Below are 19933 nucleotides of genomic sequence, written 5' to 3'. Positions count from 1 at the left end.
GACCTATGCTGAATGGACAGTAACCGAAAATGAAGGGTGCCAACAACGAGGCCACTATAATGAGAGAAAATAAGCCAATCACACTACCCGTTAGCTGGTTTCTAGGTTTTAGGGCCCTCCCCTACTCTTCCTGGTAAACATGTTTCACTGTGACTTAATGTTTGCTCCACAAATCAAAGAAGTGGTTAAAAGGCTCAATCTTCATATTTCCATAATTTATCAATTACTCATTATTTACAACGCCCTACCCAAAAGAATCATGGACAGGCTTCATTTTTTTACAAAAGCAAGAAGTAGCACTTGTTTTATCCTATATTATTGGGACCACATCAATCATACAATGAAAGCTCTTGGCTGGCTAGCTATAGATATTATGGTCAAATTCAGGATACTCAGCGCCATCCTAAAGGTCTATTAACTTTATCCAGCAATGGGTGTTCAAGCTGAAACACCCGGACTATGAAACACCCCCTGCCCCTCTCAGAGATCAGAACCTAATCACATGTACTTGAGGAAACTCCTGAAAAGTGACCAGTTTAAGAATTGCTTTGTAAAATATACTTTGGGACTGTAGGGGTCTGAAATTGTAGAACACCTGTAATGGACTCTACTTTTCCTTCTCTGGGCATGCTTTCTCCTTGGATTGGACAGTGATGCTACCTCTTTTGTGCTCTGAATTTACCGAAGAGTTCATGCAGCTATTTCATATCTTCATAAAATTTAATGAGTCAAAATCAAACACAAAGGATTAATCATGATATTCTTTCAATGCCCATCCCAAACTGGCCTTCATCCAGCATATACCAACTAACTTTTTCAAAGTGAGGAGTTTCTTTGATATTGCAAAGGTGATATAAGTCCAACACACCGAGCTACAGGGCCGGTGTGAGAAGCCAATGATGACATGTCTATTGACAAGATACTGGTGGTTTTAAATCCAAATACAGTAGAACAAGGGCTTTTGTACCAATTGTATTAGAGCTGCCATACACTTAGAGGCTTCTGCAGCAGGATATGGGCAGCATCTAAAGAAGGTGGGATGTTTGAGGCCCAGTTGCTTTGGTGATACTGTTTGCTTTTAAAGACTTGATTATGTCACAGGGAAGGCAACCTGCACCTCCACAGCCCCTCTCCCTCAGTCCTACCCCTACCACCTCTCTTTTACCTTTAGTTGTTATTTGCGTTGGAAAGGGCATTTTTGGTGATGGCTGAATTGGGGTGGCAGAAAAGAAATTTACCAGAAAAACTCCATAAGATGTACTGTATAATCTGATTTTCGACTAAGTGGCTTTTTTGTGCAGTCCAAACAAACACAGACATAAACTGACCATTTTCCCACTACTGTGATGACTTGGCCAGATTGTCGGTAAAACAAGGAGAAAGGCAAGCTCAGTCAGGAAAGCTGCATGTAGTATGATACAGATATATAGATGTGTAATACAGATTAACTGGTGTGTGGCAGCACTGCGAGATACTAGTTAGTGAAGGAACTGACTATTTGTCCAATCTGTGCTGCTGTCGTGATTTGATTAAGTCATCTGGCTGCACCAACATAAAAAGCCATCCAGTAGGCATGAGTACGACCTCCAAGATGGGAAAGGCAATGTGACAATATCCAGACTGAGGTACTCAAGGATATTGAAAGAGCCATGCTGAGCAGATAGACAAAGTGGACAGAGGTGCAGGTGAGAATCCCACAAAGCCAAACGCTCAGGCCACACAGCCAGGGTCAGATTGGTAACGGGGGAACTCAGGAAATGGCCAATCAATCAATCAATCAGAGCACTTGTAAAGCACGCTACTTACCCGTGAGGGTCCCAAGGCGCTGAAGGGAGGGGGGGGGGGGGGTGTGCTGCTACTGCTCGAAGAGCCAGGTCTTGAGGAGTCTTCTGAAGGCGAGTAGGTCTTGGGTCTGCTGTATGTGGGTAGGGAGGGTGTTCCAGGTCTTGGCGGCGAGGTAGGAGAAGGATCTGCCGCCGGACGTCGTTCGTTGGATGCGGGGGACAGCAGCGAGGGCGAGGCTGGTGGAGCGGAGCTGGAAGGTGGGGGTGTGGAAGCTGAGTCTGCTGTTCAGGTAGGCTGGTCCGGCGTGTGGAGTGCTTTGTGTGCGAGGGTGAGGAGCTTGAAGGGGATTCTCTTGTCGACGGGGAGCCAGTGTAGGTCTCTCAGGTGGGGGGTGATGTGGCTGCGGCGGGGGACGTTGACGATCAGTCGGGCGGATGCGTTTTGGATGCGTTGTAGTCGTCGTAGGTGTTTGGCTGGGATTCCTGCGTAGAGTGCATTGCCATAGTCCAGTCTGCTGCTGACGAGGGCCTGTGTTACCGTTCTTCTTGTTTCGGTCGGGATCCACTTGTAGATCCTGTGGAGCATGCGGAGGGTGTTGTAGCAGGAGGAGGAGACGGCGTTGCCCTGCTTAGACATGGAGAGGGAGGAGTCGAGGATGAATCTTAGATTGCGTGCATCGTCGGTGGGTGTTGGTGCTGTTCCCCGTGTGGTCGGCCACCAGGAATCGTCCCAGGCTGCGGGGGTGGGTCCGAGGATGAGGACCTCCGTCTTGTCCGAGTACAGCTTCAGACGGCTGCTTCTCATCCAATCGGCGGCGGCCTTCATTCCCTCGTGGAGGTTGGTTTTGGTGGTGTGTGGGTCCTTGGTGAGGGAGAGGATGAGCTGGGTGTCGTCAGCGTAGGAGATGATGTTGTTGGTAGACGAGTTCTAGCTGTGGGCTGCTTGTTCTGGGCAGCCTGAGGGCTGTCTATGCTGTTAGGATGCCGGCAGCTGCCCAGTGGGTGCCTAAATGCCTTTCTGGAGGCAGATGGGAGGAGGTATCACTCCCTCCCTTTCTCTCGCTGGGTCGGCCCATTAATGTATGCTGATTGAGCGGGGGCAGGGGGTCTGGGCAGAAGTGGTCTTACTAGCATTCATGTGTGGCTCAGCAGTGTGAACTAATCTGTGCATTTTTTTTTTATAAAGGTGAATTTAATATAACATGCCCTCCACCCCCTTTCTTTTCATAAAACTTCGCTGAAGCAGTGTTTTGCGGAAAAGCAATACACAAATGTGGACCACCATTTCTTTGGTGTGCCTGGGCCGATTTTTGATCCCAATCCAACCCTGCACACAGCCAACCAACCACTTTGTGTTGCTTGATGTGGGTTCCATCTTGGTAGAAATCAACAATAAACGAACTGTAAAGAAAAGCCTTCCCGCATATCTGGCCATATTTACTTTTAATAAATGCACAGGTTTGGGTGTATTTTAAACGCAAGTTGCATGTTTTTTTCATCCTGGTATCTATGTATTCATTGTACACAATTTATATTGTGTTCATGATGTACGAAATATCTAATGCTGCAACAAGCAGAGAGAGGTTCCTAATGGAAGGCTAACCGTGTGAACGTAGAAGGTTATTTACAAAATTGCAACACACTGTAAAGATATAGACTTTCACAGGGTTATGGGAAAGCCAGCAAAATGTGTACACTTTATTTTCCTTCAAAACTACTGTGTGTTTTATTTCCTATCATTTACGCTCATACGTAGTCAGAAAGAATCTAGTGATAATTCAGATACGTAGCATAGCTAGACCCGTTGCCGCCTGTGGCAGTCCCTTTCCGCCCGCGGTGGTCGCAGGTAAAAGCGGGGAGGGCGGCCAAAACTAGTGCCGCCTGCAGCAGACCGCTCCCACCCCTCCCTTGCACCCAGTGGTCCAAGTGGGGGAAAAAAAGTAGGGGAACTGTGGGCGGAAAATCAGAGGGCGGGAATAACCTGAGGATTGGATCAATGGGACGACTTAGAGGTGTGGCCAGGATGCGCAAAACATCCCAATCTTTAGTATTTGTGTGGCATTTCACTGACCAGTTACAGCTTATTATTTTATGTAATTCAACCAATGGATACACATGATTATTTAACGATTAATATGAGCTATTGACATTAGAAACATATTCCACTTTGTGAATTTATTTTAATCACAGAATGTCCCAAAAATGCTTAAAAGTGGAAGCACAAGCCATTTGTTTCCGAGCCATGGAGTTTCTGTTGTCAGCAATATATACTGAGATAATCAATTTTACGTGTGTAAATGACTGTATAGGAAATGTTACATAAGACAAAGGACTACAAGGTGTGGGAGTCACATGACAACCATACTAGTAGACAGTATAGTTTAATAGTGATTGGCCTGGAGAAACACAAACTCAGAATTTAAAACTTAATACCATGATTGGGGGTTCTCTTTAAAAATCGTTATTGATTTGTATCAAAAATAACACTTTTTGCAACATTAGGATAATCAAAAACTGGGGGGACGGGGGGGGGGGGGAACATAACGCTCTAATTTATACCTTGCAGTTTGCATGCAGCTCTTAGATGAAAGTTAGTAGCTCACTGTTCTTTGTTAGGATTTTAATTTATAAACTGCAAGTAGCAAAAGGATCTCACTGACAAAAGCAGTAACCCACTGACCTATTTACAATATGTGCACTTTGTGATGGGCCTGGTACATTTTCTTTGCAGCAGGCTCATTAACCCTCTGCACTATCTTTCCATGAGTCAAAACTTCCACTAGACAAATCTCCGATCTCGCTCTAGGAAGAAGTTTATTCATCAGAGTTATCATGACATTTTTATTATTGCCGAAAATAGCTGGTGGCCAGGAAGGAGGCAGCAAGTGCTTTTAAAACCATAATATACGACGCCCCCACTCAAAGTCAGCGCCCGTTGCGGTCACACCAGTCGCACCGCCCTAGAGCCAGCTCTTCTCAGGGGTCCTGTGACCTCAGTGACAGAGTCACTGTTGCTCGAGAGTCTGCTACTTCGTAGGCCTGCCCGCAAGACTAGAGGTGAACTTCAGTATGGATTGTGGTGGGCAAGCCTTCAAGGTGAACCCACACTTGCCACTGCTAGGGTCCACCTGCTGGTGCTAACACACCAGGGCTTTTCTGGTGCCTTCTAGGGTCTGGCATGGGAAAGTGCTCCCTCAGGAGAGTGGTCTGGGGGACTGTTCATGAAGGCTGAACCTGGTTCCCCAGTTCTAAATTTAGCAGCTCTGACCACAGTGCTACATCTGCTCCCTCACTGAACACCATACTGCCCCACTGAGATAAACTCATACTGCCTTCAGCTACAATCCAATTTGACCTGCTATAAATAACTGGATGCGACTCAATTCAAATGACACACTAGGCAAGAGCAATATGCCGCCTAAAAGAAAAGGTAACAACATCCTGGAAAAAGCAAACACTCATAAGGAATGAAAGATTTAATAAAGCATGTAAAATGTAAGAAGGAACATGGTGAACTTAACGCTTTTACAGTCATTATTCAGAAATCAACAAGTATTTTTGCCTGAAAAGTTAAGGACATAACTACAGGGCCCAGAAAGGACCCATTTCAATGTCCACTGCTTATATGCTTACAAAACGTAAGCCGTATGGTTTCAAAAGACCACATTTGTGAACACAAAGCAGCCGTACACATTTCGTTTTCCAATCCACCCATCAACCAGGTATTGCAGTACCTCCAGGCAGGGCCAGTCCTAGGATTTTCGGGGCCCTGGGCAAAAGGGAATGTGGGAGGCCCCTGAAATCTACATAAGTGACACCTTCTGATCTCGGGGAAGCTGCTTTGTGCAGACTCCACTTGGGCCGCAGCTCCTCCTCTCAGCCACCTCAAGCACCTCTTGTACAGCCCATTTCGAACTGAAGGTGTGAGAATTGCTTGGGGGCTGAGTTAAACTTGTGTGGGCTAAAGTGCTGACAATGGGCGCCCTGCAGAGTCTCTGTACTGGCTGCCTGAGAGGGGTACCCTCCCCATGGCCATCCCACACCATCCTTTAGAGGCCCCGGGAGGGGGGGGCCCCCTCCCATGAGCCCGTTTGTGAAGCATTTCTTTCACCCTGATCGGCAGACATACACGAGGAGAAGTGGGGTGTTAATTGAAAGACAAGAAAACAAAAGTGGCGCTTTACTGGCAAACTCTGTAAAGCGGCACTAATTTGTTGGGGTTTGAAAAAAATTATCTGGCCACTTTAAGAACACTCCATCTTGCTTTATTTAATTATTTTTCAGCGTTTGAACATTTTATTTCCGAGGCTGCACTTTGGAATAGAAAAATGTAAAAACGGCATTTCCAGCAAAAGTGGTTTTCTTTTTTGCATCCATTTCACAGGAGTACAAATGGACGACAGGAAGAGATGGTGAGAACCATTTCTTGATTCATGGTTTTCGGAAAAGTGAGGAGTTAGACAGAATGAGAGGGAACAGGAGTAAGAAATAGGGGGCAGCTGAAAGTGGCAGAGCAGAAGCGGACACCTTCCTTGTCTTGTCTGGGCAGGAAGTAAGAGACAGAGACCTTTTCCTTCTCTGCTCCCCACCCGTCCACGAACAGAATATTTCTGACGTCCAGGTACGCATGTTCATAATAAAAAAGTAGGGGAACGGAATCTTCAGATTTAAAGAAGTAGGGGCACGCCGTGCCCTGCCGTTCCCGCCCACTTCGACCACTGCTTGCACCCCACTGATTCAGATATCTCTTAACATGCTCTATGTGCAACATGCATTTTGCTCGCTTTCCTTATGATTGAAAACGCATCTACTGTTTTTGTTTGCTACCTGCTTACACTTTCATATTTATCTTATTGTGTGGGTGGATTTTACGATTTGCTGCGCTCTACCCCTCTTTTCAGATTTGCTAATTGCTTCTGGACCGAGCTGGAAGGCTGTTACGGCTTGGCAGGACTTTAGCTTTGGATCTGGAGGCAATTATGCAAAGCTTTTCTCAATACACCCACTGCCAAATACAATTCATTATGTGCAAATGTCCAAGTGATAATGGCAACTTCATGATTTTCCGATTTGTCAATCCAACCTGTGCTGCATTTGTCATCAAATTAACAGACTAACATTTTGGCTACTGCTGTTGCGCAATCAATAATGGTAACCTGCAATCAAGGTAATGCAATTATGTGTTTAAAATACATTATGTAGTTGACAGGAATCATGCAGTTCCATTGAACAAAGGATTGTAACCAACTGGAGCCATGTTTGTTTGAAATACACACTAGGTTACTTTTGATTCGATTCCTGGGTACATTTAGAAACCATTGTATCACATTCTTTATTACATAGCGACTATAGACTACAGCGGTAATATATAACTACAATACAAGGTTATCTTTGTATATCTCTTTTAGCTTTCTGCTGCTCCTCCATTGCTCTATCTCACTTTGTCTCTATATCGTTCCCTTAACACTCTCTTCAGCACTTTGGGACATGTTTACAAGGGGATTGAGCCACTGGAACGTCACTTTTTTACATTCCTGTTGCGCATACCCTGCACCACATTTACACAGTGCATTCATCCACTTTTTGTGGCTTAACGGCATTTTGTAAAAATTGTACCCTTTCACAAAGGTATCTGTGTGAAAGGGGGTGCAATAGGTGTTACAGTGGGGGTTCCACAGCAACACCCATTGCTTTTTGATGCTGGCCCAGGTTTACAAGGATGTGGAAATCTGAGGCAGCACCAAAAACTAACACAACGCAATAGCAGGCGTTAAAATGGAGCAATGAGGAGAAATACATTTATTTCTCCTCGTGTTTGCTTTTTCTGTTTTTGCTGAATTCTGCCGCAGACATAGACAGAGCAAAACACCATTAAAGATTGTTTATGTGCAGGAAAGTGTCCCTTCCTGCACATAAACTTTCATTAAATAATTACGATTTGCTACGTCTATGTGTGCCTCATATTGCAGCACACATAGAAGTAAGACATCACCATTACTGATTGTTTAGGTGCAGGAAGGGACACCTTCCTGCACATAAACAATCACTCCCTGCAATGCAGGCACCCTTGCACAATGGCACAAGGGTGTCTGCGTTGGCACTTGGTAGCTATTTGTAGCGCCAGCGGGGGACAACACTAGTTTGCGCCGTATTGTTGTAAATACGGCACATCCCTGCGTTTTGTAAATGGTGGAGCGCGGCGCTGCACAATTGGCAGCAGCTCTGCGCTCCGTCATTTCCTTGTAAATATGCCCCATTCTCTCTTCTCACCTTTATCGTTTTTATATCTGTTTCTCTCTCCCATCTCCTTCTACCACTCACTCTATCTTTTTGTTTGTGATTACATTGATAATGTTTAGTGTACACTAAGCCTCACAAAATATAAATGTTAAAGTTACAATCTCTGGTCAAACATTTAACTTTATAAAGCTATAGGAAAGGAAGGACACCAGAATGCCATTCTCAGCTGCCAATATACCGTATTAGTAAAGTGCAAAGGTAAAGTGGTCATCCAGCAAAAATAAAAAGCGGTTCCCTTTACCCAGTTCTGTATCACTAACAATCAGCAACAATTAGGCATTCTAAAATGTTGCTTTGTTTGATGACATCTTCTTTGGTTTCAAGACATACTGTTACAAAATTCAATGGACTGCCCCATTAAAACCACCCAAAAAATATAAATATGTCATCTGTATTGACATTCATTCACAATTTTTAGTTCTTCCGATGGTGGCATTCCCTGTAAGTTACTAGCCAGGCAGCATAAAAACACACACATTTAATTTTGCTTGTGATATTACCTGCGATTCTTCTTGTTGTTTTTTCAATTGTTCTAGCATCTGCTGAAATTCTGCCTCTTTCTGTTTTGCTTCCTCTAATGTAGCTTGGTTCTGCTCGTCGTAGGCCATGGCAACCACAGCCAGGATCAAGTTCACCAGGTAAAATGAGCCCAGAAAAATCACCAGAACAAAAAAGATCATGTAGGTTTTGCCAGCAGCTCGTAATGTCTGGGGAAGATAAAAAAATATGAACATATTTGCAATAAAATATCTTCTACTACATTGAATGCCCCTGATTTCAGTGCTTTTGCCTTGTTATACTCCACAGTAAGTCAATTCAAAGGTAAACCTTTTTCGTGTACTCTCCGCTATACCTACAGCACCTTAAACAATCTAAATTTGAATGTGAGTTCAGGTTGATAAAGTCCTTCATAGTGTCAACTGCATAAACCCTCCAAAGAAATGCAGTCCTAAAGAAACTGAATCTAAAAGTTATGGAACTCCCACGCGACACCATCTCACCCCCCACTAGGTTCTGTTTATAAAGGCGAGTTCAGAATAAATAAAACTTTCCGTGGGTATTTTCACCCTGATTTTTCTGGGTATATCTAAGGAAAATACCCCCATTTGTTTGTTGAATGATACAGGTGGTAACTGACTCTGACTATACCGAGGGCTCTGATAGCCAGGCCTGGGCCAGTGCTATGTTTAAAAAGGTACATGTACTAGGGTATATTTACATAAGACAATGACAAACCCTACACGTCCCTAGTAGATAATAGGGCCTGGGGTTACAATCTACCTAAAGGTCGCTAGTATATAAAAGGGCACGGAGGTTTGAATGCCCAATAGATTTCCTACTCTTGCATGTGTGTGCTGCTTTAAAAGTACATTTTCACAATTGGTATTGACAGACCCTATAAGTCCCTAGTATATAAAGTGGCTAGGGGGTTCATACTACTAGGAGGGTGGGGTGGTAGCTGACTTATTCCAGGGTTGGGGGTCTGGCGGCCGACGGTCAACTTGTTCTCGGGCCGAGGATGGTGATAGTCGACAGACACGACTTGCTCACCTTCGGCACCCACAAAAACACTGTCACCTGCAGTGGACACCCTCCTCCCCAGCTACGCCACAGAATATAAATATGGCATGGCAGCTTAGAGGCCCAGCAGATTTACTGCACTTGCATGTTTGCGCTGCTGCGTACCTGCTGTTTTTTTTAAAGGCAGCCTGGCTTTGCAGACTGTCTTTAAAAGAACATTGTGTGCAACTTCGACTTTGGTGGTATGGGCACTTTAAAAGCGATAGTCTACCTTATTTGTACATGTTAGGCACCCCCAAGGTCTCCCCTAGGAGTCCCAGGGGCCGAAGGGGGCATATAACTATAAGCAAGGACCTTATAAAAGATGTTTATATGCCCTTTTGAGGAAAAAAAATTCCATTTCAATTTTCCCCACCGTAGATACTTAGCTCCATAGGCTAACATTGCAATATTTTATTTAGGTATAACTATTGCTAGAAAAAGAGTAAAATATAATTCAAGGACTTAAAAGATTGGTATTGATAAAATCAACAACATGCCACTGTTGAATTTATCATAATTAGAACAGAAAATATGTTATAAAATGTTCTCTTCTGTAAGCCAAAATCCAGCCTTCTAATGGTTTCTGCTGATTGGTCAGCCTTAACAAGCTTAGCGACTCTGCTTTGATTAGGTGATAAGTGGCCTGGCTGGAGCAGAGGTTATCTGATGGAGAGAGTTCTGAAGGTGAAGAGGATAGGTCATAACGAGGGGGCTGGGTAAATCAAACTGAGCTCAAGGAGACAGCAGATCAGTAAGGAATGCCAGGCGTACCTACCCCCACATCCTGTGCATCAGCTAGATAACAGGCGTAGGACAGGAATTTGGTGAGGTCAGGGAGAGGAAAGCTAAGGAAAATAAGCCACACAGCTCTTACTCCTCTGGAGACAAATCATCCATGTTGGATTTTGGAAGTGCAGTGCTTTGTGAGACAAGAAAATGCCACACTTTGAAGGAAGTTGTCATATTTTTGGCTGGCCCCCAGCATCTCACAGGACAGAGTTGCCTCCCTGTTTGTCACCCCAGAACACTGACTAAATATATGAGTAATGTATAGTCTTTCAGATGTGCTGCCTGAAACTACAAGGAGAAGAAGTACTGCCCTGCTGGAATCTTGATTTGCACTCAAAGGCCTGCACTCCGGATGACTGTGCCTTCTGCACAATCTGGCAGTTCAAGAAGGATTAAGGAGTGGACTCCTTGCAAGCTACATGTTAACAGAGTCCACCTGCATCATCTCTGCCAAAAGTCCCCATCCTAAAGTGCGCCCAGTGGATTTTTAAGGATTTGGCCAGGTACATTGTGGGGATTGTAGTCCAGACACCCCAGAGCCATCTAGGAGATTCCAGTCCTTTGCATTGGTGAATTCAACACTTATAACCTACAAGGAAACTTTCAAGAAGCACCTCCTGAAGTTTGGAGAACTTTAGGGAACTTTTGTGAAAAAGCTCCATTGGGTGACCAACTCAATCGAGAGCTCCAGAGCTTCAGGCTTCCATGGTTTTACCGGGGCCTTACAGAAAGTCAAATGGCTGTAGAGGGTCGAGCGACATCGGAAGAAAAAGCTCCAGAAAAGTTTCTATGTGTGAAGGTAAAATATTTACCGGAGCGTCCATCTTAGTGTATTTGACCAGGGCTCCATCCCGGTCGGCCTCAAACTTTGACATGGTCCCGGTCAAGTGCAACCAGATGTCCCAGAGTGACACTTTAGGTTTTTAAGCACTATAAAATGGTTAGTCTTTAAAAATTCATATCCCTAGTTCCCTATAATGGATGTTTGTCATTTTTTTGTCTATTTGTTCATAAAAATATTTACTATTTTCATAAATCTGTGGGTGAATTTTATTGTGTGTTGTGTCCTACTTATTTGATGTATTGGTGTTTTAAATGCTTTACACTCCTGTCTCCTAAGTTAGGCCTGACTACTCGATATCAGCTACCAAGGGTTGAGCAAGGGGCTAATTTACTGAGACCTGTATTGGACCCTATACAGTGTTGGTGGTTTTTTTACTAGTAGTAGGTGCATACTTACCCCTAAATATAACCCACTTTCCAAAAGTATCAAGGGCAATAATTTGTATCAAGTGCTATGGAGGTGGAGAGGGGGGCGGCGTCTCGATCTCGCTCCTCTGAAGGTACTCATAAGCAAGATGCATTCAGTGATCAATAAAACACATGCAATGCCAAGAGACACTGAGTCTGGGGCTCTCCTGATGAATTAGCCATTCCAAATCACAGTTGCATTATTACAGTCCTTTTAAGTTTAAATTGTTGTAGTGAAAATTGCTACTACACAAAACTCAACACCACAAACAAAGTTCACAGTTCTTCTCACCAGTTGATAAAGATTTTCCCAATAGTCCTGAGTCATTAAACGAAACAATGACAAAAAAGCCCAGCTGAATGTGTCAAAGCTTGTGTAACCATAGTTGGGATTTCTACCAGCTTTTACACACGTATAGCCTTCCGGACATTGACTGGAAAAAAAAGAAAAGAAATGTGTTTCTTCATATTTCAGACATCCTCACATCAGAAACGCACATACGTTACAATTGATTATTTTATCAGCATTAGAGGAAATAGATTCAGTAACAAAAATGAATGTGCTTCTTTCATGAATCTTTATTCTTCTTCTTTCCCTTCCCACAACCACTTGTGCACAGCTAAATAAATGTGAAAGCAATTAGAATTTGTAATGGGCAACTCCACATTGCATACCTTTGTTTTAAGCATTGCCAATGAATGTCTTTTCATCCAGATTCCTATCTAATTATAAAGATATTCATTAAGGATAAATGCACATGCAATAAAACTCAGTGAAATCATTAACATGGATTGTGGTTATCCTAAAACAAACTTATCTTTGGGAACACCGTATCTGGTAGAAACTGTATCTAGCTGCAGATTCCTTAATGTAGAAATCTCCCCAGGCATCAGACTGGATCTGGAATGTTTTGCATAATCCCCTTGCGTGCCTGTAGGTGGCATAGTTCGACAATACGAGCCGTCATCAGCTACAGAAGTGATGTGCGCAGTGGCTATGTAGGCGCCCTCCCAGCACGCTGACCTCAGTTCTTTACTGTTTTTCCACACTAAATGCATAGAGCTAAGCTGAGGAGGAATGACTAGTGTGCCAAAGTGAAGTCCTAAAGGATATCTTTATTTGAGAAGACAGTTTGCAGAACAGAGAGGATGAGAGGCTCAGTAAGGTATCTGCAGCTAGATAGAGGCTCTACCTGAAGGTAAGGTAATTTTTCATCTGATGGAGAATTCTAGGAGCAGATTCCTTACCTTAGAATAGATACCAAAGAAATCTCTCCCAGGAGGTGGGTCTGCAGACTGTTTTAAAATAAAAAGTCCTGGAGGACCACATGGGCAAAATTCCCATCTAGCTGGACCTGACTGTCAGCGCAGTAGTGTTCAGCGAATGGGTGCATTTATGCCCCCATAACTGCCTGATAGATATCCAGGACTCGGACTCCTCAAGTCAACGCAGTATTCGCAGCTGTAGTCTTGGTGGAATGAGCTCTTAAGTCTTCAGGGGCTGTTTCTTGGCTATTGCGTTGCAGATCTTTATGCAGAGGATGATTCATTGAGAGTTAGTTCACTTTTGAATTGCCTTCCCTTTCTTTGCTCCTGCAATTCCAACAAAGAGGTCATCCACTAGGAATGTTTTGGTATGAACAATATAAAACGATAACGCTCTTTTTTGATCTAGGTGCTTGAGTCTCTCCTCTTTTTTAGAAGGATCCAGAGGGGGGCAAAAGATGATGCTGTGCCCAACATGAATCAGAGTGACCACCTTTGGGAAAAAGGATGCTTGAGTTCTAATAAAAAGCTTGTCTCGGAAGAATAAAGTATAAGGAGGGTTAACTTAAAGTGACTGGAATTTTCTAACCCTCCTGGTAGATGTTATCGCCACAAGGAAGACAGTTTTGAAAGTTAGGAACCCTAGCAAGCAGCTGTGCTCCGGCTCAAAGGAAACTTAAGATGGTGAGAACTAAATTCAAATCCATTTGGGGCATAATGAAACATATGCTGCAAACCTTTAGGGAATCAGCCACAACCGGTGATCCAAACAGGAACAGCTGGTCACTCAGGGATAGACCAATAGGGTGTGAAACATGTCGACCCCACTAACTGCTTGTACTATCTGAACCAAACTGCTTCCTCATCAGTGGAAAATAACAGTTCTTTTTTTGTTTTTACTCTGCCTGGTGGACCCAGGAATAAAAGCCTTTTTGGACACTATCAAAGTATTTTTAACTCACTATTTAGCTAGCACCACACACCCGCACTCACGACAACAGCGTTTTTTACATTAAAAAAAGATCTTCACATAGGAGTTCTCTCGGGGGCCCGTGGGGTATTGCTGCTCCGACCCCACGAGGAGCAAATACGCCCAATGATGAAGCATGACACCCTTATGGGCGTGTGGGGTAACTCTTCCAAATAAGGGAATTCCTCTAACCTATACTTCCATCCTGAGACAAGCAAAATTTCTATCCTTCCCCTTTTTTTTCTCCCCCGATCTTCACCATATTCACAGCCCAATAGGATGGAATTTCCTTTAGGACCAGTTACCCTTTAGTGTAGTACACTCAGGGATAGAATAAATAGTTTTAGTGGAAAAATGCCTATCTGCCAAAATTACATCACATACTTCTGGAGGGAGATCAAACACCCTCAACTGTAGCCGCTGAATGACCACGCATGAAAGTGGAGAGTAGACAGATTCCCTTGCAGACCCCAGTCCTGTTGCTGAGACTGAATATCTTCCAGAATGTGCAGCCTGACTACCGACAGATGTTAATGTTCAGGAGTTTGGGATACTATACTCTCCATGCCCAATTCAGAGCAACTTCAATGACTTGGCTCCAGTCGTTCTTGATCTTCTTGAGAACTTTGCACAGAAGTGATATTGGCAGAAAGGAGTATGGGAGTTCTAACTCCACTCACGATGAAACGAGAAAGAGCCACGTTAGAAACTCTATTTACAACAAGGGGTGGTGAGGGACAGAGTCTCTGAATTAAGCAGAAAGCTCTCACCCAGTCAAGAGATCAGGGCTAGATCCAACACCGTTTTTTAGCTCACTGCACCATCCCAGTTTCAGAACCTGGCTGTATGCAAATTAGTCTGTTCCTGTCCCAGTGCATGATGGGAACAGGGCAAACCAAACTACAAAAGCCAATTCTTACACTGGGAAGGAAACAAGCTCCCGGGGACCGGTTTCTGGCATTACAGCCGTCTTCGGCCCAGTTTGCTTGAATCCTGATGGTGCAATGAGCAAGGGTCTCACATCTGAGAATACCCTTCCACGCTTGGGGTGGACAAAAATATTTACAACAAGGGGTGGTGAGGGACAGAGTCTCTGAATTAAGCAGAAAGCTCTCACCCAGTCAAGAGATCAGGGCTAGATCCAACACCGTTTTTTAGCTCACTGCACCATCCCAGTTAGAAACTCTAGCACACATTAGTGCAGACAATATGTGCTCTCGGCGGTGGTGAATAGATCTAACCAAGGTTCTCCCCAATCTTGGAAGAGACCTTGCATCACCTCAGGATAGAGACATTGTTCATGATCGGGTAGGCATCGATGGCTGAGTTTGTCTGCTCTGGCATTCAGAGAGCCCACCAGATGCTGAACCACCAGTGACATGTCCTGATGTTGTTGCCATGTACAAAGACGCAAAGTCTCTTAACATAGGGTCCATCACCCCATCCCGCCCTACTTGTTGCAATACCATAGGGCAGTGGTGTTGTCTGAGAAGTCCTGAACTAGCATTCCCTTGATGGGCTTGAGAAAGGCTTTCAATGCCAGTCAGACCGCTCTTAGTTTCAACAGATTATTGTGGAGCTGAGACTCCTAAGGAAACCAGAGGCCTCTGATCTCCACCTCTCCCAGGTGGTCGCCCCAAACCAGAAGTGACACACATGTTATCACTGTGAGCCCTGAATGGGGAAGAGTGAGAGGTCTGCCAAAGAGCCAATTGCATCTGTTAGCTACCACTGCAGGTCTTTTGCAGTTTCCTCTATTATATGAAGATGTTATGACATATTTCGCTGATGCTGTACCCACTGGGTCCCACTGCAGAGTCTGCAAATGCCATCTGACATGTTTTATCAACAGGATGCTAGAGGCGATGAGACCCAGCAGCCTCACAGTCAGTCTAATTGAAATCCACGATAGAGGCTGAAACATCAGCATCATACCCCGAATATCCTATACTTGCCGTTCTGGGTAATAAGTCCGAAACTGCACTGTATCCAGAACAAATCAGATGAAAGAGGGCATCTGAGAGGGTGTCAGTTGTGAGTGCGGCACATTGGTGATGGGCAGGAGGTCTGCCATAGTCTGGGTGTGGGAGATGACTGCCTGGGGTAAGCCTGCCTTCAACAGCTAACTTTGAGGTAGGGGAAGACTGCATCCCCTGAACGCCGCAGATGTGCTGCAACCACTGCCATTACCTTGGTGAACACCCAAGGGGCACCAGTAAAACCAAAGGAGAACTGATAATGCCCTTGGTCCACCATGAACTTCAAGTACTGTCTGTGGGCAGGCACGATGGGAATGTGGAAATAGCAGTCCTGCAAGTCCAATGCTAATATCCAGTCTCCAGGTAGAGGGCAGATAAAACCTGAGCCAGGGTGAGCATCTTGAATTTTTCATCTTCCAAGAAGTAGTTGAGTGGGCACAGATCTAAGATAGGATGGAAGTCTCCATCCTTCTTTGGCACCAGAAAGTAGCGGGAAGAGCAACCATGATGTACTTTTGACGCTGGCACTCTCTCAATGGCTTCTTTGGCCTGAAGGCCCAGTACTTCCTGCTGTAAGACCACAAGGTGGTCCTCTACCAGTGGATCTGGGGACGGAAGAAGTGGCAGCAAAGTTTGTTGGAAGGGGACAGTCTGTGTTGGAGTCTGCTGCTAACTGGATGCCCACGCTGGACCAAGTCCATAATAAAGGGGAGTGGACTGGGCAGACCTCTGGCATTGTGTCACAATAGGTATGTGGGTGCTGCATCCGCAGCCACATAAGGACTGAGCCTCTTGGCTGTGGTAGCTAGGGAGAAATGGAAGTGGCTGATACATACTCTTACTGTAGCCATGGAAGGGGCGTAAGGCAGAATGCGGCTGTTCTGTGGTCACAGAGAGCCCCAGAAACCTAGCAGTGCCCTCACTGTCCTTGAATCTCTCCAGGGCCGAATTCATCTTGTGTCCAAATAATCTAGCCCCATCAAAGGGCATGTGCAAAAATTAGGCTTGGACATCCCCTGGAAAATCAGTATTCCTCAACCAGGTTGGAGTGCCACTGAGGGAGCAATAGCTCTGCCCAGTCAATCGGTCGTATCCAAACCACATCTGATTGGGAACTTTGATGTGTCTTGCTCGTCAGCTATTGTTTGGGAGAGTATGGCCCGGGTCTCATCATATAACGCTTAATCAGACTGTGGTGTTCATGAAGAATGCTAGGCTGGTAGAAGATAAAATCCTTTTGCCGAAGTTGGCTTTGGAATCCTTATCAGGTGGTGTGGTAGGAAACGTGCTGTGATTGATCAGGGAAGTTGAGGCCTGGACCACCAGGCTCTCATGGGTGGAGTGCTAGGAGCAGAAGGCTGGGTCGTGAGCAATTGACACTAGCTACGGACTCTGCTATGGGGTCAGTGTAGATATAGGGATCCTCAGATACCCTCCATTTGTGATCCTCAGTGGGCCCGTCAAGGAATTAGGGCTCCATCTCCAATTTAGGCAGTATGTTCCTGGTAGGCTCCAGAATCAACATTGTGCTACGCTGGTCTAGCTCTGTATTGGAATCGGGAAACACGATGGGTTCGGCACCACTAAAGCAGTTCACGGAGGAGGTTTTGAAGCTGTGGCCAAGGCCGAACCGGATCCACCAGCAGATCCTAAAAGGTCAACTGACACAGAGGGCGAACCAGCCAGCGGAGTCTCAGTCAAAGACCCTTCTGAATCCATGGGACCCGAAGGGAGTCCAGAGTGGTTTGGATGCCCAGAAATGAGGTTCATGGCCTCATAAAACTCCTAGAGTTGGGTGGGGGTTGCTCAGCTCCAGGAATTTTAGGGGAGCACGGAGCGGACCCAGATTCCAATGCTGACTGCACATGAAACACTTAATAACGAAATTGGGATTTGTGGTGTCATTCCCTGGCATAGTTCAAGGAATGGGAGCAAGACAGAGATGTCAAAGAGCGATGTGACGTCTTGGATATCTTATGGGGCTTACCTGAATAAGTCTGGGAGTGTGATGAGGACTGACGCAAGCGATTCTGGGAGCAGTCCTGAGAACTCCCATGTGACTGGGACTTGGAGCAGTGGGAAGTCACATGACGAGCAGCCAAGAGCTACATGTCTTGCTCATAGAATGGCTTGAGGTTCTTGGTCCTGCACTCCACACACATAACGCAGAGTCGTGGTCCCTCTCCAGGCACCACAGACACAATAAGTAGAGGTCTGTCACAGTCATCTGTCAATGACCGGCTCAACAAGTCTTGAACTTAGTGAGTTTCTTTTAGACATCTTGAAAAAATTTGAAATAAAAAGAAACTCTAGTCATTGACAAAAGGTCGAATGAATTACATCAAAAAGTAACAGATGGGAGCTTGATCGGGAAGTCAGTGTACTGGGGTGGTGCCTCATCACACAATGCACAAATCACTTCTGGCACATGCAATGCCAACAATGCTGGATCCAGTGTGATGCCTAGGGTATAATCTAAGGTAAGGAATCTGAAGCTAAAAGTCTCTATCAGAAAATATGGATCTAGGGCTCCTGGATCCAGCAATCTAATGAATAGTTACATCCAGTTGGGTTTCAGAATAATAAAAACATTTTGCAACTCAGATCTATTAAAAATTATTACATTTTACTATGTATCACACATTAATTTTGGAAAATCTGTAAACCAGGCTGGATTTCAGTAGTCAGTGGCTCAACCATATTGTATGTAGTAATAGTTGTTGGTTGTACAGGATTATTTTTTGGTAATTGATTTTCACTGATTAGCCCACGGTCGATTTCAAAATAACAATTTAGGTTTCTTCAAATTCCATTGGGTATTGTCCTAGCAAGATGGTTAACAACGCACCCATAAATATTGTAATAAATACTTATTAGCTAGTAGCAAAATGTAAGTCCCTGCTACACCAACATAACGAATAAGTAGGCCAATAAATATTCATTTTACAGGTTAGCTTTCATATTTTAATCAAAAGCTCAAACCATGTTTTGCTGATGTTATGAAAGATAAAAGACAAGTGTAATGAAAAGCTATTGACCAATTTGGTAATTTACCTCTGCAGTAGGGACTAACAGCTGCTTTCCTACCAACTAGTCTGTCTTGTTTGACAATGTTCAGTGGTGGTTTTCTTTATATATATTTTTTTCGCGTGTCTACGAGGTTTGGTGTAGAGGATAGTAGTGTGAATGTAATTTGTTAGTAAATGTTTTTTTGATTTTAAGTTTGCCTTAAAATGTTCACTTATGAATGTTCCTATATTTTAGACTACAAATCTCAAAATCATATAAAGGATAGATCTATCTATCAATCCATCGTTCTTCTGTCCACCAAGCCATGTCTTGGTCCTCTTCAATGGGAACAGTCCAGCAGAATTGTCAAGCCAGGTACTCTCTGAATCAGAACGCAAGCAGCCCAAAACTGGTTTCAGCCTGATGGGCGTCATCAGTCGGGTGTAGCTTGGCTCCAGTGGCACAGAGAGCAAGGTCTGAGCATACTCTTGGCCACTTACAGCATTACATCATACACACAAGAGCTGTTGAGAGGATCCCTGCAATTAGTCTAACCACTGGCAATCACTCGGAATAGCATTCCCACCCATCATTCTTTTGCCCACCATGCCAGCTCAGATTAGAGCAAGCCATATGCAAATCAGTCTGGGTCCTGCTCCAATGGGAGCAGTCCAGCTCAAACTGCCAAGGCAGGTCCTCGCTGAACCGGATCACAAGCACACCAAGACCCGGTTCGCCCTCTATGAGCCTCTTCAACCTGGCGTAGCTTTATTGCAGAGGTATAGTGAGCAAGGGACACATGTTTGGCATGCACCAACAATGGGCACTGATTAAAACTAGAATGTTTAGATTTTGCTTACTAAATTGTACTCAGGTCATTACTCCAGTGTCAAAGAGGGCTGCCAACATGAGTGATAAAAAGGTCTCTCATTTGCTACATAAAGCAGATAGATGTTTAGGACGAAGACCCTCACCCACCTTTAGGAGGCATGCTTCATCATATGGTTCCTCCTCCCATCGCA

General features: G+C 44.5%; 1 protein-coding gene across 2 annotated transcripts in view; it reads right to left on the bottom strand.

Annotated features, from left to right (window-relative positions):
• The window catches only part of LOC147731524 (sodium channel protein type 2 subunit alpha-like), a 662760-nt gene that overhangs the window by 282937 nt on the left and 359890 nt on the right, over positions 1-19933 (bottom strand). For both annotated transcript variants that reach the window (XM_086956588.1, XM_086956587.1), the window contains 2 exons: positions 11980-12121; positions 8585-8791 (listed from right to left, as the gene is read on the bottom strand). In XM_086956588.1, the coding sequence (XP_086812714.1) occupies positions 8585-8791; positions 11980-12121 (349 nt within the window). The remainder of the gene's footprint in view (positions 1-8584; positions 8792-11979; positions 12122-19933) is intronic.

The sequence above is a fragment of the Lissotriton vulgaris genome, chromosome 2_1, assembly GCF_964263255.1.
Source record: "Lissotriton vulgaris chromosome 2_1, aLisVul1.2, whole genome shotgun sequence".
In the NCBI taxonomy this organism is placed as follows: Eukaryota; Metazoa; Chordata; class Amphibia; order Caudata; family Salamandridae; genus Lissotriton; species Lissotriton vulgaris.
Note: the sequence above shows the minus strand (reverse complement) of the source record. Positions and strands in the feature narration are given on the sequence as shown.